Here is a 26,550-nt window from a genome sequence, read left to right on the forward strand (position 1 = left end):
CGCACTAGATATCTGAACGACAAAACATTTGTTGTCTGTAATTTATTTCATGTTATTTTAAAGCTAAAACGTAGCAATTTTAACGGCTATACACTATTTTCTTGTATATCATTAGGAACAACGTAAACGATTCTCGCTTCCTTGCAATTGCAATGTATAACAAGTTCCTTTCTTAACGCAAAAACTCGTCTAGTAAATCTTTCTTATTTTGAAAGTTGATTTTTATTCCAAATTATGTTATTGTAAACCTACTATTTCATTTTGCCAGGATATTCTGTTGATTTAGTTAATTATTATAATTCGTTGATAGTACATAATTCAGTTCAAAAATATAAAATATATATCTCATATCAAACACAAACTAAACTATCCTGTTCAAGACTCTTCGTTGAATTTACGACTGAAAATTCCTAAAAAAGAAATGAGATATGATACTTTTTAATCTTCAAATAACACATGCCATTTTTCTTTTCTCAGAAGAGAATTAAAAAGGAAAAGAGCGCCTGCTTGCATAGCTGTCTAGGTAAAGTAAAAGAGATAACTAAGTGCTTTCCTACTGCAGACAAGAATGAAAACAATCTCATTCTGGCCAATCAGAGCAATAGTTAATCATCGAGTGAACCAATCAAAAATCAAAACCAAGGCATGTAAGCAGCACCAAGCGCAGGAAAACGCGCGTTAACAAAACCACGGATCTTCGCTTCTGATTGGCTGAAAAAGAAAACAGTACATATGCTCTGATTGGTCAGCAAAACAAAGCAAATATAAAATTACTTTTAATCAACTTTCCGCATTCGTCATAAGGCAACTGACATCTGTTTATAACTGAATTCTAAATATAACCTGGAATTTATTAAGACTATTAACTTTGCGACAGCAATGTGCCATTTTAAAATGTAGTTGTTAGCACTAAAAAGAATAAAATTGGAGGATGATTTTTTAAAATTATTAAGACCAAGCAAGTGTAATGCATGTCCCTTAAACGGATGTCAACATACAAATTTCTCTTACTTGCCTTATATCTCTGACGATACAGTTGACTGAGAAGAAAATGATTCAAATATAAAATACAGCTTGCCCCCTCCTGATCTGTTTTCTTATTCTCATCAACGGCATTCAGTAAGAGGAAATTGCATGTGAATCACGATTTATTACTAATAAGAAATGGGTAAAAAATATGAACTGCCGGGCTAAGGGATACTTTTCCTATCAACAAGAACCAAAAATGTAGCACTATTGACAAAGGTCTTTAAAGGACTATTCACGGCTCTCCGCTTCGGAAACTTCCAGTAGCCTGGCTCAGTGGCTCACCAGAGCGCTTGTTTTGACGCTAGAAAGCCAGTTTAACTCTCTGAAACATCTGGGGTGAAACTGCATTCACACTTTTGATATAATCTCCCTCTCGTGGCTCATAGTCTTGACACAGGCATTGACAACGCAACACAACGCGATCAGAGACATTCATAGGCTAGAAATATAAGTCATATATAAACCTCAAACAGCCAAACATCGTCCTGGATGCTTTCTCTCAGAGCTAATGGATGCTCTTTGGTTTGTTTAGTCATCTGCATCGCTGTAAAATAACATTTCCGAAAAAGAGACGATTATTTGTTTTCTTTTTTAACAGGTTTCGCTGGAGGAGGCGGAGGCGCGTTCACAGGTCTCGGCGGTCCAACAGACGTCGCGGTAGCCTTGGGACCGGGTAGTGGTGGAGCAGTGGAAGCATGTCCAGGGCTGGAGGAGCCCATGAATTTCACCAAGGCTGCAGGAGCGTTCTTTTTCTTTGCTGGAGGAGTGTTGGCTGTTAACGCAGGGGTTTGCTCCACATTAATTATTGCTGGTTTAGTTGCATCTGATTCCTCGGAACTAAAATTCCAGACAGGACAAACTTAATTAATGAAGGTTTACCACCTTTAAACAAAAGTGCTATCTTTTTACTGGTCACGCGCTTATGCGCCTGCCCCTTAGGCAGTTTGCCCATGTCGGTCAGTCGGTCGGGTCGGTCAGTCATACTGCCCGTCCATCTTGTCTGTCTATCTGTCTGACAGTCAAATAAATGTCTGTCTGTCTGTCTGTCTGCCTGACAGTCAAATGAATGTCTGCCTGTCTGTCTGACAGTCAAATAAATGCCTTAAATTTAACTCTGCAGTTTTCATGATTTAGTTACTTACTTGTCTGCAGGCTGGGGGCAGCCGTCGGTACCCTTCAAATTGATGAGACTGACTACTTCCTCTAAGAAGTCCCCAGTAACACTCTTGTACTCCCCAGAAGCCTTTTTAACTTGAGAACTCTTGTCAGTCATGGTCTGATTCACACCATTCGTCCCTGAAGCTGTTTTACGTGTGAAGTCAATTTCTACCAAAAAAAAAAAAAAACACCAACATATGAAGAATAAGATTAAATCACTTTACCTTATTTCTTTGACTCAACGTACCTACTTCAAATAAGCCTTGTCTTAATACAAACTGCTCTTGCTACTAAACAGGACAGACGCTTCTCTTTCCGCGCTGCATTTTTTCCGTGTAAGCTCCAGAGAAATTAACGACCATTCATTTAGCCTGCGATCAGGTGTCATTTTTTTTTTGGAGGGGGAGAAGGAAAAACAAAGAACGTCCTCCTTCCCCGGGATGATATGTAGGGAGGGAGGGTAATTTGTATGATCGCAGGTCACAAAGACGTCGGAGATTGGACCCGGAAAATTCCATACTGATGACGTAGCTCTACGGAAATTTCTGATTGGTTGTCAATTGCGCGGGAAAATTCAAAACCGAGAAACAGTCAATCAGAGACCGCCTTGAACGGATCTGTACAGAGTTACGGCATTAGTATGGAATGTTTCGGGTCCAATCTCGGACGCCTTTCGAACGGGAAAGAAAGGAGTGTAATGAAAATTTGACCGAATAAAGGAAGTAAAGCTCGTTGTTGTTGTTGTTGTTGTTGTTGTTGTTGTTGTTGAGTGTGCGAGAAGAAGTGTGTTTACCCAACCTATTTTTTGTGGGAAAGTTACACGCAGATGTTAATACAACTAAACGGAAACCTGAATTGACGCAACACAGCCTGCTGTAAAGATCTTTCTTGGCAAACGATCGCTCAGTGTGCTCGCGAGTGTTGGGTTTAGCTTCAGTCTAGAAGCTAAATGGGCTAAATGGTGACTGGCCCGTTCCTTTTTTCTCTACATGCAAGTAAATGTCGCGATGTCTCAGCAAGTGGCTACACTGTAACCCAATATGAACACCACCTACCTCCAGGAAAGAACCACTGGTAATGCTGAATCAATGCCTCGACAATGGACGATTGGACACCGGTGTGTTGGACATTTACCCCACTGAAAAGAAAGACAGAGTAGAACTCTTACTCTGAGTTAGTCTGGGTTTGCATCAGTTTCAGACTCATTATCGATCACACAACCCTGTGGCTGACACAGTACAAGAACTTACCCTTCATCCTCTGGCGACCAAATGATGTTGGGCGCTATAACAATAGCAATATTGCTTGCACTCATTTTATTTACTTCACTATTTTCAGAGAGCTTCCCTAGAAAAGTTATGAGATATCTGAAAAAAAAACAACAACAAAAAAAAAAAAAACAGGACAGAGAAACCCAAATTAGATGGCTATTGACAATCTTGTTGTCACACTTTCAGAAAAGTGCACCTTGTACAATCTTCCGTAGGAAAAAGGATGGCGACTGGTACATTTACCCATAGTTCTCAGCGAACGAAAACCTTAACAACGTTCATAAAAATGTACAGAAAAGTTATAAAATCTTCAAACCTAGGCTACACAATGTCCTTAGTACAGGGACAAATACTGTAAAAATTTGGCTTTCTTTGTGCCTCATAGGCTGTGTTAGGTTCGCAAGGTATTGTGGTAAAATGTACAGCCGCCATCTTTTTTCCTACGGTGGATTGCTATGTCACTCAAGACAGTCTCACTTTTTGCTGGAAACATCGATGCGTGGTGCGTGAATTAGAGGGAGGCACGAAACTTATTCCTGTAGGTCGACTAAGGAAAAACTAAAACTAAAACAACAACAACAACAAAAAAGACATAAAGGGTAAGGGCCAAGCAGCTTGTGAGCCCAAACGAAAAAGCTGGATCTACTAGCCCCAAATCTAAAGTGATGGCGGTAAGCTTAAGAACACGCCTGACAGTGGGTCATGTTTGTAAATAACGCATCTTGACACTTGGACAAGATCTGATGATACTCAATTCTAACCTGAGATTGGCTTTGTACAATGGAGGCATCTTTTCTACAATAGTCCAATAGGCTTGTAACTTTGTTCCATTATCTTGTATACTGTAAATCAGAGATGTTAATTATTGAAACTTCAGCAACACATGAACTGCAATTAAGCTAACAACTTCTATATAAAGTATTACAGTCATTGGGCATACATCTAACATTTACAGTCATGTACATGAACCAATAACATCATAGGCTCGCAATGCGTGCAGAAGGTTAGGCCTACTATTGTGTTCCCACAGTGCATGCATAGATCTTGATGAGCACCATGGGTGTGGAGAGCGAAACATTAGCAATATTGCAATTAAACTATAGATTCTTACGCTGAAGCCTGTATCCATTCATTGTAGAGTTTAGAAGTCATAAGAGGTTCTGGAAGCTCTCTAAGATACTGCTTTAGTGCTCCTGTGAAGAAAAATTGCACAATAAAGACAGCTCCAAGTCCAATAAAGCAAAGCCATAAATTAAAACTTTGTTGTTTTTATCGTGGCAAAAATAGTTTGGAGACATTAATTCACACAGAGCAAAACATTTCATTCACTATCAATTTGGTAGAACTCAGATCCCCGAACATCTGTCCTGAAACTGGTACCACCTATAAGATCAGAGTTAGATTAAAAAAAAAAAAAAAAAAAACACATTTTAATCAAACAAATTGGACTGCAATCTATAAATCCCTACCATGGGCAACACACCTGTCACAACATGAACATCATTGTCAAACTCTGATAAGTCAACTAAGCCAGCATCAAATTCAGCCTGCAATTAAACAACAGACATAAACATACTGCTTCAGCAACACAAAAACTTTGTTAAGCATTAAATTTTGTAAGCAAGTTAATCAAAGAGAAAGTGTGGTTTACTTCTATAGCTTACCGTAAGTTTTCTAATCTTGATAGCACTACCAGCCAGTCGAAATAAACCCTAATAGAAAATAAAAACACAAAAAAGTTTTCTTGTTTTCTTTTTTCATGCAGTTCCTTTTTCTGACACAAAAACGAAACATTGGAGATTCTGAACACAAGCTAGCAGTAATCTGGTACCAGGGTGACTTGACACCGAGTTTTGACTTAAACCTTAAACTCTGTTAGTTCTTATGGTACTATATGGCAGAGTGGGGTCCTCTGTCCCCTCACCTGACCAAGTGGATTATCTGCTTCTGCAGTACTATTCATCAGAATTTACTGGGTTGAAAAATTAAGAATGGTGTGACAAGAGACAATCCTGCATTTTCCTAAGCAGTCTAAGTTGTTTAAATGATCTAAATGTTATTACATGTTAGAGCAAACTGACTTGAAAAGAAATCAGACTTACTTGAATGTCCATGGCTTCTCTGTACAGAAACGTAGCACATTCTTCAATCACAAACGCAATGTCTCTTTCCTGAATTCTTAGGTGGTCCTCCAGTGGGCAGCCATAAACAGGTTGAAGCTCTGATTCATCTAACGAAATAATATAAAGATCATTATCAGTAATAATATCATACACATGCATTCTGTGTAAAGAGCTATTATCCAGGGGCCTTTGCATGCAATGCAAGTCTATGAGGGTAGCCAAAATTTCTGCTGCCTGGGTTTACTTTAAGATTTGTGGAATCTATTTTGATAAAGACAACAATAATGTTAACTAGCAGACGTGTTATTAGGCCAACACTACAGAAAGCTTGCTACACATTCGAAATTGACAGTCATGATTTCAAGATGTCCTTGACTAGCTCCTCTGGTGTTGTCCTTTTGTCTTTTCAGAGTTCCTGGTTATCTTCATTACAATATTATTACTGACAAGCCACTTGTCAGTTAATAATGTCAGCCCTACTATGACACCCACATGGTGCTGACAATGCAAACTTAGAAAAGGAAATGACTGTAACTAGAAAACAGGATCCAGTCTGAAGTCAATTTTCATATCAATGGTAATGATCTGTTACCAGATTACTACCCAGAACACGCCTTACTTAACAGTTGTAAACACAATAATGACAACAATTTGAGGATAAAAAAGCCTCAGCTTACCCAAAAGTTGCTTAAGGGTGGGCAAGATGTTGTCAAGAACAGTCACTGCTTTCTTGTGATATTCCAACTGAGCTTCAATAAACTGAAAAAGAGATAACTTAGAATCAGCCTGCAAATACTATTACTGTTTTGGCTTTATAACCTCCAGTGCACACAGGAGAAAAGTTTGGAACAGTCACCTTGATAATCCAGTTGGAGTATTCTCCTTCTCTTGCAACAAACTTCAAAAGCTCCGTAGTCAGAGTATCCTGAAGGAACAAAAAGCCTCAGTCTTAAAATACGTCAATGCCCAATTTTTACACAATTTGACCTTTACATGTAGCTAAAGATTCAGTCACAGTGGGGGTCTTCAGAGCATAGTCATTACAATTTTGCAAAGTGCAACCCTTGATATAGCCTGCAACTGGGTGAACGAAGATCTCACTTTGCATGCTTCATTATTTCCCCATGTGCAAGACATGTGAGATTTGACTTGAAAAATTCCACTCTGATGATGTCCCTGCTCTGTAGGGTGTGTGTTTAATTTTGAAACCAAACAACCACCCATCATGGACACCTCATGGATCTCTGTACAGATGCGAGCAATGGAAATTTGGAAACAGTGTGGCCTAATGGTTAGGGCATTGGATTTAAAATCAGAAGACTCCCCAGCCTTAAGTCCTCCTCTCTGCCACAGGATGAATATGTGTGGGGTGGTCCCAGATTTAACTACTCCATGTCTTGTAAAATGGCCAACTGCTCATCATCCTACCAGCTGACTGGGATTTACAATATTTGTTTACTTAGCATATTTCAGTGTCCCAAAATTAGCACAGCATTGCTAAGCTGACTTATTTTTTTACTTATTTTATTTAAATCTCAGATGTCATTGTTTCAAGTGCATGGGAAAGAATTGAGTCCATCAGGTGTGTGTAGAACTCAGTGCTCACTTGACATGCTTCAAATTTAGCAGTTTCTTCCTCGTATTCCTCTTTGAGGGTATCTGCCTTTGCTGCAGCAACATGAAAGTCTTTATTTGCTCCATGAGAGACCTTGACAGCTGCAAGCCATCTAAAAATACACATACCTGTTAGACATTTTTAATGGTAACACACAAGAATTTCTTTAACAAAAGGAGACCCATAAGTTTTAATCAGTACCATATGAATGTATTACTCAGTAGCAAATATGTACATAACCAACACTTTAAGGCACATGTGACATTCCTAAACTACCTACACGTACATGTATATTATTTAAATGAGTTGATAAAGCAGAACTGTACATGCGACCATTGGAAATATGATAGCTAGAGTAAGTAAATGCTTTACATGTATGTCTAGATGTAACAAGAGTAAATTGCAAATTCAAGGAAATTGACATCACAATGTATTCCCTAATTATACAATATTATACAATATTTAGTTCAAAGAGAGCCGAGCCCAGTTACGCAGTTATTTTATTTGAGGAAATACCATTTTTATGGATTGAGTTGTTTTTTAAGAAAAGGAAGAGGCTTGACAAAATATTGCAAATTTAATTGTACCTTGATTTAACAGTATCCATGTCAAGTCTGGTCTTTGTCAGTTTCTTCTTTGTTTGGGTGATATTTGGGACATCATTCTGTAAAACAACCAAATACACAGACTGAATAAGAATTGACCAGGAAGAAAACGGGTGTAAATTATCCAGGGGAGAGATAAACTAGACTATTAAGTTCAATAACATTACAAAATATATAAAGGTCCATGGTGTCTGTGTAAAATGTACATCTACTAGATCTAAACATACATGTAACCTTTGAAGAGAGCCACGAAGAAAGTTACTGAATGTAAAACAAGGCAAATGACACAAACTATTTACAAGTTATAGGTAATTGAGATAGTTGCACAATAGTATAGTATCACCTCAAGAAGAGATGTCATTGGTGCCAAAACATCATTTTCTACTTGCATTTCGTATTCTGCCAGTTCTCTGGCCAATGATGACTGGACATCCCCTGCTTTTTGCATCACTTCCCTAGAAGAAGAAAACATAGCACTTAGATACTGAACATGTTACTGTGCTCAAATTATGAGAAGATATGCGCGTGATCATTAAAACCAATTACAGACCATATGTATCACCTATGCTGTCAGTAGTCTGTGTTTAGATACCTATAGGTTTCTCCTTTATTCAAATTTATTTTGACAATTTGATGCAAAAATGCGAGGACAAAACTCCAAACCTTTTCAAGACCAAATATTTACATGTAGCTGTAAATATTATTTTTTCCTAAACCATTTCCAGCCTTTGAATCCTCTGCCAAGATCCAGCTTCTAAAGCTGTTACCAAACATAGTTACTTGCAAACAAAACAATTGGTTTACTGAATAGTGCCAATTGGCAAATACCAGTTACATCTTAAAGGAGAAGGTCACTTCAAAAAGCTTACTTTTTTTCCTTCGCCTATAGAAAGTCAACACTCAGCTTTGTCACTCACCAAAGATTCAGCCTCTGAAATACCTGCTATCCTGATGAAATTTGTCTCAAAAGAAGCATCCCAGAGGCTGCCATTTTGAACTGTACTTGGCAGCCAAGCCGTGTTATGTGATTTCATTCCGTCTGACTCGAAATTGGCGGCAATGAGAAAACCCTTACAACTGACTTCACAACTGTCTTTGCGTCCTTCACAAGGCCAACAGAATGTCTTTTTTCCAAGTGATTATCCTCTTCACTATCTTCACTGCTGTCATTTTCAGAGAGTTTGGAGCATGTTTGGCTCAAAATGATACGGCTCAAGAACATCCATAACCCAGAGTAGTAGTTAAAGGGCTTATCGGAAGCCATTTGGACAAAATCTCTCAGATGGAATGATATTATGAAAACATGGCCTGGCTCTGAGTACCGTTCAAAATGGTGGCAACTATGTCAAATTTTGGGCTTCTTTGAAGACAAATTTCATAAGGAAAACCTGCATTGTAGAGCTTGAAACTTCGTTGAGTGGCTAAACTTGGTGCAAGGTTTTTATTAGCGTTGAGAAAAAAATAGACATTTTTTTGAGTGACCTTCTGCTTTAAACAAGAATATTTTCTCTATTCAAATCAGAGAAATGAGACTAATGAGGTGGAATATGATGTAAGAATGTCTGATGATGTATCTTACCCCAGAAGTGATCCATTTCCTAACTGTTGACCTGATTCCAACATGCTTTGTGCTAAAGCCGTCTGGTGGAGTTTTCTCTAAAAACAGAGATAATAAAAATAATATTTTAGTGAAAAGTACTTATTACTAGTGAAGAAAGCTGTATTCAGTGATCAATTTCTAATAATATTGTTGACGCTGTTGTTTTCATGTTAAAGTAAGAGGAGGAGGAGGTGGGCGGGGGGAGGGGTGGGTGGGTCTTTTTTCTGGACACTGGGATTACCATAACTAATGCCAATGCTCTGGTAAATGTTTTGAGTAGCATCACCTAATGTGGGGGGAAAGTCTGCGGTCACAAGTTTAACAACCTGCACAGTATATAATTATAGGTTTTTCTGCATCTAATGCTATGCCGTGAGCAAGAGAGAAATCTCTCTCATTTGTAGAGTAGAAACCAACTGCTCACAGGGAATAGACATGAGATTGTATTAAATAAAAAGAATCAACTGATAAGGAAAGTGACCAGACACATGAAATTATCCGGCATGATTTGAACAAGTTAAAACAGTCCTTCACTCGACTCTGTGCAAGCTTGTCAATATTTAATTTTATTTCACCAACAACAGTGCTTATCACTGCCCATAATTTCTCTTGTGTCATTTCCCTTTTAAAGAGGCAAAGAACAAAATTAATGATAGCATGACAAAAATTAGTGTGACTGCAGGTTATCCATGTCTCACTGATGATATTACATGACTGTCCATTAAATGTTTAAATATCAATCTCAAACTAACACGTCCACCCAGTGCATACAGAAAGTCATGTTCAATGGCCCTGGGCCAGCGGATTTGTCAGTCCTTAGCTTGCCGATGGGCAAGAAATGTTAAGTAAGAAATAAGTGAGAAATATTCTGGGGGTTAGTGAGGAGGTCTATCACGCTAATACATATAGTGCAGCTTGCCCAAAGAGCAAGTGTGAAAACTGGTTTTCTTTGTACACTTTTCACCACTTGAAAATTATTTTATTTACTGTAATCTAACAACATGAACGGTACAACAAGAGCAGTTACATTACTGAGTTATGCTGTAACATGAGAATTTGAATAACCAGCATGGAAACATGCAAACACATAACATAAAATGACTGTATCCTAGATACTTGCTATGCTGTGGACAACAGACGAAGAGTACGGGATTGATAATGTGATTGTAAAATATGCCTATCAGTCAGTACATGTATGTGTTTATCATTAATATTAAATGTTAAAAAACCATCGAAAGCTGATCCGTTAGAAACATAACTATTCAATGGTTCACGCAAATGGTTCCTTGAGTTACACTGTTTTTAAGGTTGCACATTTTGGTTTATTCATAATTGGATATGCAAAGAATTGCCATCAGTTAAAGAAAAAGGTGAATGTAAAAATGGAATGGAAAAATGTAACGTAGAGAACAGGACTAGACCCTGACACTGTTATATTCAGACTTGTCTAGTAGGAAGGAATGTGATATAATGGATATCATAATGGTAGATGATTACCATTAGTTCAGATCTCATCTGAGGCCACAGCATAGCAATATCATCTGACCCATGTAATGACTTGAGGAATACTACAGCCTACAACAGATAGCAATACTCCGAGTGAACTATGTGCCACTAAGTAATTACACGCTGTACAATACGTGATTACATTACCACTCTATGAATATAATGCCTTAAACTTCCGAAAGCAATGACCCTTGTTACTTTCGGAATTGGTATCCTTTGGGGCTTGTTACTTTTGGGGGGTTGTTACTTTTAGGGAGCAAAAAACGCTATTTTAAGTTAGGACAAATGAGCTCTTTTTATGGAATAAAGAACAGAAATTCTAAGAACAATTCTTTAAATATCAAATTAAATTCTTGTTCCAGTTTAAATCTATGTTGCTGCTACAAGGGTGGGCTCTTCAGTGGTCTGCAGGAAAGCTTGTCAGATACTGCAAACTGTCTCTACTTCATGAGGCACTGCTTTGTTAGTCTGCTGTAATAATATGTCAGTGCAATTGTCGAGTTTTCAATTTTAATTTAAATAATGTTTCTGTTAGTACATGTATATTCCTGTTCCTTGATGAAAAATTCTGCAGTTTTTGTTTTAACTTGGTGGAACATTAACTGACAAAGCACAAGTTGACATTTCACAACAGTAATACCTTCCCCTGTTGTGGAGTGATTTAAATCAAGTTACCATATGTACCTTTCACAAGACTATTGATTGGAAAAATATATTATATCATGAAAACTTAGTCTCACAATTTTTGGTGGAGGGAGGGGTGGGCTTGCTTCTTTCAGAGGGGTTGCTACTTTCTGGGGCTTGCTACATGTACTTTCGGGATTTATTAGCAGGCACAACTTTTTGATATCACTTTCAGGGGGTCGTTACTTTTGGAAGTTTACGGTACATGTATTTCTGTCAACCCTCCAGCACTATGGTAGGATGGATCCCAATGTTTGCATTTGCATATTGACTGGATTTTGTCCTTTCAAATATAAACATTGATTCAAATGAATGGTTAATATTGTCACACTGTTGTCCTCACCAGTCTCTTGTCTAAATCCATTCCAGTACCCTGCATGGAAGCAGCTAATCTCTTGTTTGTTGTTTGGCATGCATGCTTGATCTTATCCACTGTTTTCTCAACCTGCAAACAGTCATATCAAATAAAATATTTAAGGCTAATTCTGAGACATTAAACATTGATAAGATAGTACAGAAATCTCAAGAGCAGGTAGTATTGAGGTATGCAACATAAATACAGTACCAAAATCAGACTAGCGGATCATCTCACTATAAAAAAAATTTCTAGGGTCGTAAACTCTGATGTTACTAGCATCCATGCCACTGTGTTAAGAATAGTCTTGAGCCCTGCTAAGAGGGAGATTAAACAGTGACCTGAACAGAGATTGCACTTTCTCTATAAGATAAAGAACACTCCCCATGCAACAGTTTATTCTGCCTTAACATTTGCTATAAACAGCTCACGGAAGGTCAAAATTTTAAAGGAATTATGCATGAAGCTAAACTGAAATTTTCAGTCACAACAGGTGGGAAATTTGAGCCTAAAGGCCTTCAGTGGGCAGGGTGGGTTAGGTTGATTTCTGGAACAACAGAATCAAATTTCCATACAGTTTCCCCATTTAGTAATCAACCTTGTACTGTTGGAGATCAAAAAAGTTATTATAGAGGTGAAGCCTGCATTTCCATGATCTTTTTTCTAAGCTGGGATCTCATTTAATACCAGCCTTGGAGAACCTATTTCCTGCTACTGTATAATTTGCTATAAAACACTCCAATACCTTCTACCCCAAAAACTCGAGCTTAAAAACGGAAATAAGAAAGTTTCTTTAATTCATTATTCTATTGATCTCTTCGAGCCCACCTTAAATGATACTTTGACAGCTAAAAATAGTGATGTTTCATCATCAGCAACCTAGCTAGGTGAGAACAGAATCCTTGATTTATATCCCTAAGTTGGATGACAAGCTTCCCTGAGTTCCACCCCCAGGGTGTCATTCCAGAAAATATCCATGCCTCTCTAAAACAAGTTGTTTTGGTTTGAACCCCAACCCCTTTAGAAATTCCAATTTTGGTTCATACATTTCCTTATATAGGGGACCTTTCCTTTTGAGACCACCCTTCGAATCCCCCTCCCCTCCTCTTTGGAATTTCTAATAAACCTTCTTTGGGGTGGGATATTTTCTAAAACCACACAATATTATTACTTATTCCTTAGGGGTAGTGGGATCAATAACCATGATGGGAAAATTATTCCAAAAAATGAATATTTGTGGCTTGAAATGCAGGATGGTTTACATTTCAAGTTTAAATGTACCTCAAAATTTGACTGAATGTCTCCAAGCTGTTTTCAAAACTATTGCACGAAACCAAAATATTCCTCTCAATGCAATTTCGATTTTAAAGCACATTTTCTATGAAGCAGATCTTAAAAACAAAGGCAAACACCACATTACTCACATGTTGAAGATCTTCTGTTAAAATCTCGGTCTTCTCCGCTCTAGTAAATGAAAAAAATAATACACAATACTTATAATATGCTGACCGCCACGTACAATGTTAGAATGGATTCAGCTGCCCAGGGCAAAACGTTACAGCCGCATCAATAATATACAAATTGAGATCAAAAGCTTGACTTCCGTTCAGCATGTTCTGTGTTTATGAAGTGCTATTGCTTATTACCTTCCAACTCTCTGATCGGCCAGCTGCTTCACGCGATAAAACTGTTTCTTCATTATCAAATTAGTGATTATCGCTTGGTCCCAACCTATCAAAAACCTTCAAAGAAGAGTATCAAGTACTCTTTCTCTCAGACGTTTCACGAAATTTCCGCCATATTGGTATTTACAAAGTGGGCGTGCGTACGTTTGGGTCAGCGGCATGCCTGTTTCATAGGTTTTACCAGCAGGAGTCTGGAGGGCCAGTTTAACATCAAAAAAATCATAACCGATTCTAGATCTCGAGAAAATTCTTATCACAAAAAGTAACGTTGCCTTATACTTCCACACTTTATCTTTTTCACCCTTGTTGCTCTCCAAAACATTCTCGTTTCCTGTCGCTCGAACAACTGCCCCGGAAATACGTCACATTTTTGTAATCCGAGCCCAGAAGACCCCGGCTGGGAAAGTTTTGTACAGCTTCCGGTTGGTGTTGCGGGGTTGTTGTCCAGTATCCGTCGAGTGTTTAGAACTTCTGCTTCGAAGGCAAGGTTGTCTCTGGGTGTAAACAACATCGCCTTTATACGCTCGTTTGAGGAGGGATAATGGAAACTACCGAACCTTAAAGCCTTCGACTGTCAATTATTTAAACAGAAGGTTCGCATACCCCCCCAAAGAGTAATAAGATTTCCTCCGGAGACGATGACCGCGGCCAAAAGACTCATTTGTTGACTCTTTTGTGACAGATTTCACTGGAGTCTTCATCGTACGTTACAACAGACATTTCCCTATAGCCATGCGTTATGTTACATGCAAGGATTGTAGCAGTTATGGATGAAGACTTGTTCACGTGGAAAGTTTTCACTTGAGCGCAAGGAAACTGCGGTTTTCACTAAAGCTTGGAAAATTATTCTGTAGAATCGTTATGGCGACATTGCTTCTCTATATGGCTGGTTTTCAGCTGTTATTTCTCTGGAAGCCCTTAATCGGTGAAGGTAAGCAGTTGTTTTTATGTATCTAAACAGTCGATAGTTTGTGAGGCTTACCGGCTGTTTGCAAAGAAAAACAACTTTTATTGAAGTAAGAGAGGCCGACGAGTCGAGGGGCGCTCGTTGTTGATAAATTTGGCCCACGTATTTGACACTTTTCATACAACAGGTGGGAATATTTTAATGTAGGGCACTTGGTAATATAGATAGTGGGATGAATTTTGACTCAGCATCGCTATTCTACGATTTCTATTGAGATATTCGACAAAATTTAAGATACGATTTTTGCACAATGGCCTATCGACCTGCTTAATTCGGTTTTGAATTTTCGTTCATTTGTGGACACGGTCGATTTTTCTAATCCTATCGATCGGATTAGTCTTAAAGATTTTCTTTCCTTTTCCGCGTTTCGAAGATGCCAATATTTCTAGATTAGGAAACACACAAACATTATGTTTTTACATTCTGTAAGCACAAAGTTTCATTCAGAGGCGAAAATACATCTTGTACATTTATTTCAGAGGAACGTTGTTTACACATGTGTGAATGTTGCCATATTGATGTTTTACGTAATGAGTGAAGAGGTGATGGTCTGCCAGTATTAACAAATTATCGTCGAAAGCTGCTTAAATTGTGAGGAGCAACTATCTCATTTGATTGAAACACTCGGAGTTTTCATTTATTTTGGATAGTCTTGTGTCTATGACTGGCAACCTTCCAACTTAGCACTGTTTTGTAGCCCACTTTTCCGGTTCCTTTGTCACGTCCGAAACGACCTTAGCCTGTTAAAAACGAAAGATGTTTGTTGATAAGAATAAGATGCTTATCTTAAATTTCAATGTCATGTTGCCAAAATTTTATTTTGTTTAGGCTGTTTTTTTTTAAAATTATGCATCTTATATACGCTTAGTTCAGCAAATTGCGTGTGTTAATTAAAAAGAACATCATGGACGTTGTTACACTCTAACGTATTTTTGAAATTGATTACGGAAGCTTTTGTGAACCACAAGTTCTCAAGTTAGAGTAATTTGAAATAAGGACCTCTTCATTGTGGTAATTGGGCACTATGAAGAATTGCTTCATTTATTTGATATTTCTAGTATGGAACAATTGACATGTTATAAATGCATTTGATTATTTATTATAAATCAGAAAATTATATGTTTATCAAATTTAAAAGTATTTATTCCTGTGTTAATTAACTGTTACCTGATGAATGCCATTAGTAGTAAAATTACGCATTAAATTGACTATTTTCTCAGAGGTCCAGTTTTTCAGGGGGGAGAGCCTTTCAACAACAAGTGATCAGGTTGTTGCTGCTTTGAAGAAATCTTTCCATATCTTACTTGGGTTGCTGGACTTGATAGATGACAAACAGTTTACCCTATATATTTTTGTGTACTCACACTTTTTGATTCAAATTATTTACTGTGTTGGATAAAAGTAGTTGCCATGGTAACTTTATCATGTGAAAAAACCAACCACCACCCTGAATTTTCTCTTATTGAACAAAATGCTTCAAGGCACTCAGACACTGAAGATAATATCGTTTAATAAAGTTTTTAAGATGATTTCCACAGAACATTCAAGCAATAATGGCAAAAATAAAGTTACTAAAAACAACCTCATAGCATGGTAATATTTTGAATAAAGGTAAGAAGGTTTTATAGAGACTTGAGCTCTCAAGCTCACAGGCCCTGCAAGCGAAAATTGAACTTGAAGTTTTCTATATTTCAATTAAAACGGACATTTTGTGTTAGTTGAAAACACAATTATAACACACATAGCATTCTTACTGGGTGTTACATTAAATTTTTTGAGAAAGCTTGGGGATTTAATTGTGGGGTCATCTAGAGAAACGAATTACAGTCAGATGTTTTAAATAGTATTCAAAAAGTTATTCTGCTGAGAGTAGATTTTTAGTACTTAGTAGATTTTTTGCACTTATTGTTCGAACTTTGGGCGGAATCCACCTTAAACATCTATCTTCTGTCATGTTCTAAATCACTTTAACTACCAGTACTAATTATTAACAATTATTGGACAAGGTGGAGTGAAATATATATCCTCATTTGTCAGTGGCAAGCAGATCAATTATTTTCCAAAGCCAAAGGCTGAGATAAAGAATAGATCTGTACGGCAATGGCAAATCCGGATGTTTTGTGGTAACCAAGTTCAATAATAAATTTTATCATTTGATCACCAAGTTTGTTTTCATATTTAAACCACTCTCTTGTCACAGCTCAGGGAAGTAATCTGCCGTTTTTCACACAAGAGCATGGTAGTGATTACACATGAGCAGAAAATTAATTGCAGCAAAGCACATTTAGGTGCTGTTATGCATGAGCAGGACATTATTGGTAGGCTGCCAGTTATTTGTAGGTCACGTGGTGGGCTCTCAGTCAATGAAAAGGAAGAAAAAATTCATTGAATGATAATCAATTTTATTATAACTAAATTTCTTGTGATTTATTTTTTTCACAGGCAGTAATTCATCAGCATTGTCCAGCAATGCATCAAGTCTAACATCAAACAATGGAGTTGGTAATCAGTTGGCACTAACAAATGCAACTAACACCTCTAGTAATCCAGCTGCATTAAATTCTACCCATGCACCAACAACTCACGGGTTAACGACAAGGACGACAGGAAGAATTCTGGTGAATGCAGGAAAAGGATCGTCAGCCCCTATTACTCCAACAAAGGATGAAAATAGTGTCTCGGAGAAACCAGAAAGTACCAAGTCAGTTGTTAGGGTAGTTTCATCTCCTGCGAACCGAATTGATGATGGAGGTAATGAGTATAGTTCCTGAAAAAATATCCAGACCAATATCACAGATGGTCACTGAAACTTCCAGGGTCTTGAAGGCCAAAAAATATTAAGGGAACACATGAAACAAACCCTCTGTGGTGGGTGTTGATGGATATTTCCTGGTAACACCATGAAATATTAAGCCACAAATATATAAAGGGTTGAGATGACTAACCTGGCTTTGAAAGAGGGATTTATAATGAGGCGAAGTGTAACATCGTTTTGCAAGCCAAGTCACTTGAAACATTACATCAATCATTTGCTTGCACCAGTTCCATGTTCACTCTATGAGTATTCCCCTGACTACTCAAGAGAGAAATACACTACCTAGGAGAATTATGCAACCCTTTGCAAAACCCTTCGCATTATTGACAGAACAGACCTTATCAGTAAATACATTATTTTTCAAAATGGTAATGGGAACTAGGTGGAGATCGTGATGTAATTAGTAAGACTGACTAGAGACCATGAATGTTTTTAAGGGAGAGATTTTATCGTGGTTTGGAAGCCAGTTTGAAAACTTAAAAGGATTTGTTAGACTCTCTCTTAGCATACAAAAAAGTTATCTGAACTTAGGTCTGTACATGGGGGATTTCAGAAACAAAAACTGACTCCTAGTTTAGGATTTGTATGCTCCGTGGCAAAGTTAATGCAATATTCCAACAACTTTTTTTTCAGCAAACTTTTTTAACTTTTAAGAATTGACATGGCTCTTGACTTATGCAATGTTGCTTAAATTTCAGAAAAGTTAGTCAGATAGCCAGCTTACATACTTCATTTGTGTAAATCTTTCCGTGTACTCACATGCAATTAACATTAAGCACACAGGATATTGTTGACCACCACCCAGAACCACCCAAACTAATCAATTGCTGCTTCCTGTTTTTTTTTTTAATGTTATTTTTTTCTCTTTGCATATTGCATTTCAGTAGGGTTGTACTGTACTGTGTTCACTAGGATCATATTAATTTTATAGTGTGCAGGACATAAGGCTTTTTCTGCATTTTCTTTCTTCAGCTGATATTCCTTTCTGGGTTTATATCCTCATTGGTGTTGGACTCATCTTTATTATTGCTATAATAGCGTGTGTTGTTTATGCAAAGCTGGACAGATGGTAAGTTTGCGTAGCTGTGTTTGCCTTAATTTTTATTCATCAATATTCATAGAAATAAAGTTTGTAAATTCACTGTCACTTAAGGCAACTCAGAATGAGAGTTTTGTTTGAGTTATGTTCTTAATCTTGTCTGTATCTCTTTATATGATGATTTTACAAATAATCCTAGAAATGGTCTCATATTTTTTTAGAGAGTCCTTTTTGGTTTGATAGAGTACAGTCATATTTTTTCTTTAAATTTGATAACTCTTTTACTATTATTGTATATTTTTAACACTGACAATGCTCCATATTATGTGTTATTATTGATCCCCTTTAGATTTGTTTCCATCCTTTAGCACATCACAGTTCTTAACATTTTTTCTTACCCTCATTTCTCATCCCTTTGTCACTTTTATTTCTGTAGGAAAAACCATGGCTCATATATGGTTTGGGATGACAATGAGCTGGAGCTAAGCCCTGCTTTCACAAGGTGAATATTGTTAAAAATATTTTTACACACATTATCAGTTATCAGAGGAAGTTATGTAAACATGAAAACCACTATACATCATCAAAATGTTGACACTACTATTTACAGGGATGTACTATCAAATTGTGAATGGGTAATTGTAAAAAATGCAATAATATTATTTATATTTTAGTTGACAGATGGGTGATTTGACTCTGGGTGTGGAGGGGTTAAGGGAAGGGATTAAGGGAAGGGATTCAGCACTGCCTATTATTTTGGGGGTGTGGTGTAGGAGAGGTACTAAATATGAGAATTGGGAGGAAATTTGATATTTTAATCCTGATCTTCTGTCGTCTACACTAACCCCTGTTAATGATAAAATGCTGCTGAACAAATAAAAGGTGGCCACTCTAAACGGCAAGAGGAAGTAACTTTGTAACAGTGCTAACTGCCAAAGGCCTGTGATTAGTTAGAGCCATTCTCAAATTTCATACCAGAAGTGATTGTTTTGTAAAACCTATTGTGTAAACTAAAAGTCTTTGATGTAAGTTTTTAGATAATTTGAAATGTAAACGAGAGAGTGAAACCCCATTGCCATTACACGTAAGAAATGAATTTGTAGAATACTGCACAAGTTACTGTAATTTAATTTTACTTACCATTTGCTGCTTTTTCTTTATTACAGGGAATCTGAATTTCTTCTTGATAATTTGGCAAGTAAGTTAAGAATTAGTGCATTGCAGACGTTTCCATTAGTTATCAAGAGTTTATAATAATATACGGTAACAGAGTATTTCTTATTCCATTTCAAAAGGCATTTAAATGTGGGATTGGCAAAATGACAGGTGGTTAAATCCAAAACAAGGACTCAGTAGAACACACATGAAAATGATTGTAGGAGATGTTAACTTCATTTGGGAGTGGGGGGGGGGGGGCGGGGCGGGGGGGGGGTGGGGGCGCAAAGGGGAAGGGGAGCAGGAGTGGGAAAGAGTTACGTGTTTACTAAGTCCTAATCAATTATTAACAGATTGAAGTTTTATCCCACTATTGTCATGTGCAGCTACTTTCTTTGAAACTTACAGTTTCTTTGTTTCTTCGTGAAGCTAACCAGGAGCCAGGAACTCCGGAACTCCAAATATATGAGATTCCATTGGACTCACTTGGGCATCAACGGGTGTACATCGGAACAAAGCGTATTGCACCCAAAACTGATGAATGTAAGGAGGCTGTAAGGTTTACTAGAAACAAGAAGTCAAGAAAGAGGGATGGACTTCAAGGCAACACACTTCCCAGAACTGGCAGAAGAGATCATATTTATAGCTCAGTCAATGATGAAGTGACCAGCACCTTGAGTGAAGGTACAAGAAACATATTTTGTTTTTATTCAGTTAACTGACTAAAATTAATTAATAATTGTTTTAATATATCAGATAAGAATGAATCAAAAACCCTTTCAAAGAAACAAAGAATGTGAGAAAGCTGTTTTCAAACTGCTTGTTTGATAATAATTATTCTTTGTGGCCATAAAGCTACTGCTGAATATAATTTATGAATGTACATTACGAATAAGAAGCGATTTTTCTAAACATTTAACTGTAAAAAATTACGATAAAGTATTTCTAAGCATATTGAGAAAGTTAAAAATGTTGTTAAAAAACGACGACATTTCCACGTTGAGCTAACGTCATTATCAAGTCAAAATGATAGTTGATAAAAAATGTATAGTCAGTAAAACAATAGTTCAATGAATGTGTTAAAATGTTTAAAGTTAAACAAAGAGTTTCGCACGGATGGAGTCAGTTTGCGTGTTCAAGCTTGGATTCCGTTCCTTTATGCAGAGCATCTCATAGACGAGGCAATCAAATTTCCCTTGGCACTTTCGGAGAATTCGAAACTGGCTTTCGTTGAGGAGGCTTATGTCCCCCTGGGCTTCCAAAAGGTGTTTTCCAATCGCCGAGTTTTTATGAAATAATCAAGAACGGAACAAAGATTGAAACACAAGTGTACAGAAAACCGACTAACACTGGCTTGCTGTTGCATTTCCAAAGCCACACGGATAGACGCTACTAACATTGCTTGCTCAAAACAATGATTCATCGTGCATATGCCCTATCTTCTACAACTGAAGCTTTCAATCAAGAATGCATTAGACTTCGCTCCATCTTTACTCGACTTGATTATCCGATAACGACCATTAATTCCACCATTAACAAATTTATCCTGAACCTTTCATCCGGTGTACGTGAAAGACAAGTGGAAGACGGCCGTGTCTTGCGAGTTAGTCCTTCCTTCAAGGATCAAACATCAGCTAACGCGGTTAGAAGGCAAATGCGCGATCTCAACCACAAGATTGGCACTACCCTACAAACAGTATTTATTAGTAAGAAACTGGAACAAGATCTTAAGCCCAAAGAAATCAAGCCTCCGATCGTAAATCAACAATGCGTGGTGTATTTATTTCCATGTGATCTGTTCGATGCAGATTATGTCGGCTACACAGCCCGACACCTCCACCAACGCATTGCTGAACATAAAAACTCGGCGATTGGAAAACACCTTTTGGAAGCCCACGGGGACATAAGCCTCCTCAACGAAAGCCAGTTTCGAATTCTCCGAAAGTGCCAAGGGAAATTTGATTGCCTCGTCTATGATGCTTTGCATAAAGGAACGGAATCCAAGCTTGAACACGCAAACTGACTCCATCCGTGCGAAACTCTTTGTTTAACTTTAAACATTTTAACACATCCATTGAACTATTGTTTTACTGACTATTTATACATTTTTTATCAACTATCATTTTGACTTGATAATGACGTTAACTCAACGTGGAAACGTCGTCGTTTTTAAACAAAATTTTTAACTTTCTCAATATGCTTAGAAATATTTTGTCGCAATTTTTTATAGTTGAATGTACATTACTTGCAGAAAATTTTGGACGATTTTAATTGCGGACAAAAAATGCGTCCGAAATATTTGCAGTACAGTATAAAGCTTTTAAGTAGCTCCAAAGCTCTAATGGTTCTTTTATGGAGCGAACTCTAGTTGACACAGTGCTTGAAATACGCAACGGCTTCATAGAATTTTTGTAATATTTGTCTGAAATGAGATAAAAGTGTAATAGGCCACGTGCGATATATCAATATTCTAACATAGCTCCGAGGCTTTCGGGACAGAATTGCAAATTTGTTATGTTTCCTAGGTCTCTCAATTCCCAAAAGAGACATGGATACAGAGAGGACATCACCAAATATAGAAATTTGTCTTGAAGTCTTCGGAGCCATGTTAGAATATTGATAAATAAGAACGTAGCCTCTTAAAATTGAACTAATTGTATGCAGGTGATTATAGCAAGACTGCAATACACAAGACAGTGCAACTGGAACCCACTTATAGCGCAATCAGATTACATTTACTTAGTTATAACTGGCTGCTTTTGGCTATTGCCAAAAGTTTGCAAATTTTTCTTACTATCTGGCTTACGTACCCACAAATTAAGCATCAGCGTTATAATCTACTTGGCAGGTGATCTCTTTGAAGGTAGGAATGTAAATGGCCATGCTGTACCTGCAGTTTTATTATCCAGTCAAAACTTGGGCAAGAGCGGTTCCTTGAAACCAATGATCAGTGGATCGCCTTCTCCTGACGAATTTGAAAGGGAGATGAGATCTTTAACTCTGGGTTCTCGAACGAAAAGTGTATCTAACATATTCCAGAATAGACCTCTTCCTCCCGCTCCGAGTAAACGCTTCTCAAAGAGTCTTGACCGTCTCCGTTTCTTTGAAGCGCTGCCAAACAGCAGAGGAAAAGTCAAGACGTTTCCATCCCATCACAAGTCACCTCCCATACGAACACATCCAGTGTTGGTAAAATCGTCGAGCTTTGGAGGAACGTTTAACAAGATAATCAGTGGATCAATATCGCAGCCGCCTGTACCACCACCAAGGAAGAATTCCGTGGACGTCCGAGATAAATCGGCGACAATCGACGTGAGTCACTTCAGGAAAACCAACCTGTGTCACAGGCATTCCAAGTCGTTGGACACTCTTCTTCTCCTTAGAGACATAAACTGGACAGCTTTTGATGTCGATATCTACCACTCCTACGAAAGTGTACACGGTAGCCAGCTGGGAGAGAATAACAATACTAAAGACCCATCATATGCTAGTGTGAGCAGTGACGAAAAACCGCCCTCGAGTCACGAAAGCAATGGAAGAGCCAGCACCATGTCTGGGAGTCCCATTGATAGTGACACACCTTTAGATGATGGCGACGAGGATCATCCTTACGCCAGTGTCAGCGAAGATGAAAGATCGAAGACTGGGAGTTTTAATGGATCTGATCAGCGCTATTCAAACCGTGAAAGTGATGTGAGAGATAGCGGGGTGTCATCTGGCCTTCTTGAGCCTGACAGTGACCCTGCATCACCCTATGCTTCAGTACGAATCAGTCAAATTCCAGGATTGGTCACTTCTCAGTATCGCCCTTCATTAGATACAGACAGCGACTACAGTGGTGAGGTTTTGGAGAAGGAGAATTCTGCTTCAAGTATAGGTACTTGCAAGGATCTTAGAGACTGTGACGATGCAAAGCGAGCTAGTACTCACACATATCTGGAAGTTCTCCCTGACAGTGGTAGAGAGAGTGTAATATCAGAAGCAAACTCAGGCGATAAACAAGATGACAAGCGGGCTAGCACTCATACATATTTGGAAATTCTTCCTGATAACAGTAGAGACAACGCAATGCCAGAAACAAGCTCAGACAAAAAAGAAGATGAAAACGTCAAGCGAGCCAGTACTCACACATATCTGGAACTTCTTCCTGATAACAGCAGAGACAGCGTGATATCTGAAACGAGTTCGGGTTATGCACGCCCAATAGACGTCGTTACAAGTAAACCAGAGAACTCTGATAACACCCATTTGAATAATGAAAGGCGCACAAGTTTGACTGATCTTGAGATACCCAATGAGAGATCTGGAACGCTAGAAAGTACGGACAGTGGTAATGGAACTCTTGAACAGTGCTCCGCATCGAATTCCAGTTCTATCGCGAGAAAAGGAAACATTCCTTTGGTTTCAGACAGCTCGCAGAGTCACAGAGGAGGAATGACTGACTCAATTGCGGACAGTGCGGTCGGTGCAAATCCTCGGCGAATATCACAACTGTCATTTGAGGGATTTCAGGATAACGACGAAGATTGCGATGTCGCTGATACAAAATGGGAACCTAGGGACAGTGGTACAGGCGAACTCATCTATGACAAATCAGGCTTCACTGGAAACTTGAGAAGTCAACGTGATAGCGAACGGTCAGCACCAGTGAACAGTGGCCCTGATGTGAATGTTAATGTACAAACGCTTCGCCTGCAAGAGGCTCGTCACACCGATGAATTCTTTGTCTAGGTACTTGGCTGTTTATAACAGTGTTAAATGCAACTAATGAATTAATCATGTATGCAAATCTTACTGTACAGTACAGAAAAGCAAGTTAGTGGACAACCGTCGCTGAAGTGTTTTCGTAGTTACAGTGCCGGTGTTTTCGTAGTAAGCACGTGCAGTGGAGAAACGGCAAACTGAAGGATTTCTTAACCTGTCAGTGACACAAGCTACTCTGAAGGACAATTTCGACTTCATAACAGGAGGGGAACTAATGGCTATGACCTTCATTCCACACACTGTTGGGTCGTTCTACCACTGAGCTGCAGGCAACTCGTGGGAGCGGGGCCAGGTAACTTGAAGGTTCAAATGAAGTAAACCTTCTGCTCACTGCCGGGATCAGTGAGAACGTGTGGAAAGAATTGACAGTGGTGGGTACCTTGTGTCACTTACTGAAAATGATTTTTTTTGCAGTCGCACGTAGAAACTAAAGGTTTTATTCAACCCCAAAACTCAACTGAAGTAGTTCGACGGACTTTTCAAAGACCTAAGCAGATAGATTAAAAGTTACAAGTAAGTATAGCCCATATATATAGAATTTGCATTAAATAATCTCTGTGCGAGGGACTAGATACTATAAAAGGGGCCAAGGAAACACTCAAGTAAGTGATCAAGAGTGATCGGGAAGTTCTTTTGTGAACTTTTTAAATTTGAAGGACTAAACATGCGACTGGTTCGTATATAGGCGTAGTATCGAGCTGGACTCATTGCTGAATGTGTATCGTGTTTGAGTGTCGCCTGGCCCATTTGGGAATCTACCGGAGTCAACCGAACTTTCCACTACATAGATATCAGTCTCTTAAATACTGTTTTCGGCACTGGTTGCCATACATCTTGTTTGGTGTTGAAAAGAGTTAATACGTCAAGATGTTACGTTGAGTGGATTTTCATTATTCTTAAGGGGAAATTTGATTAGTCAGGGTCAAACTCTTTTAGCGAGAGGCTTTATTTAAGCTTGTTTCTGTAAAATAAATTTAAAAGTATCCAGAAATCAAAGGTTCGTTTGATTGTTTTTGAACGAAGCTTCATTGAGAATGACGAGCACTGTAGAATTTTTACTGTTGGCTCACGGGTGATGTTTATGGTAAAGAATCCATTTGTTAGACAAATGTATCAAAAAAGGAGCAAATATTTTGACAGTTATGAAAGGTAGAGCGCCAAGAGCGAATAAACTGGGTGAGGCTGGCTAAATGTGTGTTCAGTTTCTGATTTCATAAGCTTAGTTGCTATTTGCTCAGTTTCTTCAACTGTAAGTCTCGAAAAAAGAGCGTTTTAATACGTTTAGTGTAAACGTGTCTAATTAATAAACTTACAGGGAGATGTCACTTTGCCTTTCTCTTTCGATTCAAGCACAGGGTCCATGTCTTTGTTTCAAGTTATTTAGGTTTCCCTTCTACTAGAAGCTTGCAAGCTTTGATCTGCTTCCACTAAACAGAGGAAGACGAGGCAGTGGAAAACGTAGAGCTAGAGAGCCAATCAACAGCAAGTATTTTGGAATAAAAACGCTCTCTGGTTAAAAATATATTGAAAACATAAGTTTTCGGCTATCAGTCTATAGCCTTTCACGAATGAAAAAGTTCATTTTTCATTCGTGAAAGGCTATAGACTGATAGCCGAAAGCTTATGTTTTCAATATATTTTTAACTAGAGAGCGTTTTTGTTCCAATATGTCTTATCCTGGTTACAGTTCTATTTTTACTAGCAAGTATTTTCCCGCGCTTTTCTGACGCGCCGACCCGCGTCGAGCCTGCACGAAGCGAGTGCATGGAGTACAACGATCGAGAAAAAGGTCTCAGTACCTACATATAAAGTGGGCTTCATCGGTTTGTTTCCAATGATTAATAGCGTAAGTTGTTTGAAATGAAATGTGTTACATGCATTTTCACCCGACCCCTGATGAATTCACTGGAAATCTGGACTCCATGGTCTTGGCGCACTGCTCTGAACTGAAGGTCGAACCATCTTTTCTAGCACGGCTAAGGAGTCCTTCAGGTAAACGTTAAGAAAGCTTTTAACACAGCTCAAAGATTTGTTTAATGAATCTGCTTAATACTTTAAAGAAAATCGATAATACGGACTAAAGGTCGGAGAGAAAATTCAACTAGGTCGTGTTTTTACTCGGAGTGGACTTCAGTAACAGGGTTAGGGTTTGTGTGGGACGACCCGGTCTCCTTTTGCT

At 38.2% G+C, this 26,550-nt stretch overlaps 2 protein-coding genes across 3 annotated transcripts; one reads left to right on the forward strand and one right to left on the reverse strand.

The window, feature by feature from the left end:
• Window positions 1-16: 16 nt before the first annotated feature.
• On the reverse strand, window positions 17-13,763 carry LOC145490173 (rho GTPase-activating protein 44-like). Of its 2 annotated transcripts, XM_081469283.1 has the most exons (19): window positions 13,593-13,763; window positions 13,371-13,410; window positions 11,935-12,036; window positions 10,899-10,976; window positions 9,381-9,457; window positions 8,145-8,256; window positions 7,784-7,860; window positions 7,188-7,308; window positions 6,438-6,506; window positions 6,259-6,340; window positions 5,561-5,688; window positions 5,123-5,170; window positions 4,942-5,005; window positions 4,570-4,651; window positions 4,220-4,300; window positions 3,438-3,554; window positions 3,243-3,325; window positions 2,172-2,355; window positions 17-1,866 (listed from the first exon to the last, which is right to left on the reverse strand). In XM_081469283.1, exons 1-19 carry the CDS (start codon window positions 13,643-13,645, stop codon window positions 1,605-1,607), a joined length of 1,860 nt encoding a protein of 619 aa, XP_081325409.1. In that variant the 5' UTR covers window positions 13,646-13,763; the 3' UTR covers window positions 17-1,604. The 2 variants fall into 2 exon arrangements, with proteins under 2 accessions (XP_081325409.1, XP_081325410.1); XM_081469284.1 differs by lacking the exon at window positions 10,899-10,976 and having other exon boundaries at window positions 13,593-13,761.
• A 300-nt stretch (window positions 13,764-14,063) lies between these two features.
• LOC145490169 (uncharacterized) lies at window positions 14,064-25,320 on the forward strand. The gene is made up of 7 exons (XM_081469278.1): window positions 14,064-14,562; window positions 17,041-17,349; window positions 18,386-18,482; window positions 18,889-18,954; window positions 19,619-19,650; window positions 20,037-20,291; window positions 22,456-25,320. The coding sequence occupies exons 1-7, from the start codon at window positions 14,493-14,495 to the stop codon at window positions 24,336-24,338; spliced, it is 2,712 nt and encodes a 903-aa protein (XP_081325404.1). The 5' UTR covers window positions 14,064-14,492; the 3' UTR covers window positions 24,339-25,320.
• Window positions 25,321-26,550: the final 1,230 nt, after the last annotated feature.

Source organism: Orbicella franksi, chromosome 6 (genome assembly GCF_964199315.1).
Source record: "Orbicella franksi chromosome 6, jaOrbFran1.1, whole genome shotgun sequence".
Classification (NCBI taxonomy): Eukaryota; Metazoa; Cnidaria; class Anthozoa; order Scleractinia; family Merulinidae; genus Orbicella; species Orbicella franksi.

What these genes read in the sequence shown, in the direction of transcription:
- LOC145490173 (XM_081469283.1), bottom strand. Translation starts at nt 13,645, where the DNA reads ATGAAGAAACAGTTTTATCGCGTGAAGCAGCTGGCCGATCAGAGAGTT. An exon ending in GAGAAGCCATGGACATTCAA is followed by an intron (nt 5,171 to 5,560) that starts GTAAGTCTGATT and finishes ATTTTCTATTAG; the next exon opens with GGTTTATTTCGACTGGCTGG. An exon ending in TCAAGATTAGAAAACTTACG is followed by an intron (nt 5,006 to 5,122) that starts GTAAGCTATAGA and finishes GTTTAATTGCAG; the next exon opens with GCTGAATTTGATGCTGGCTT.
- LOC145490169 (XM_081469278.1), top strand. Translation starts at nt 14,493, where the DNA reads ATGGCGACATTGCTTCTCTATATGGCTGGTTTTCAGCTGTTATTTCTC. An exon ending in CTAAGCCCTGCTTTCACAAG is followed by an intron (nt 18,955 to 19,618) that starts GTGAATATTGTT and finishes TCTTTATTACAG; the next exon opens with GGAATCTGAATTTCTTCTTG. An exon ending in TCTTCTTGATAATTTGGCAA is followed by an intron (nt 19,651 to 20,036) that starts GTAAGTTAAGAA and finishes TTCTTCGTGAAG; the next exon opens with CTAACCAGGAGCCAGGAACT.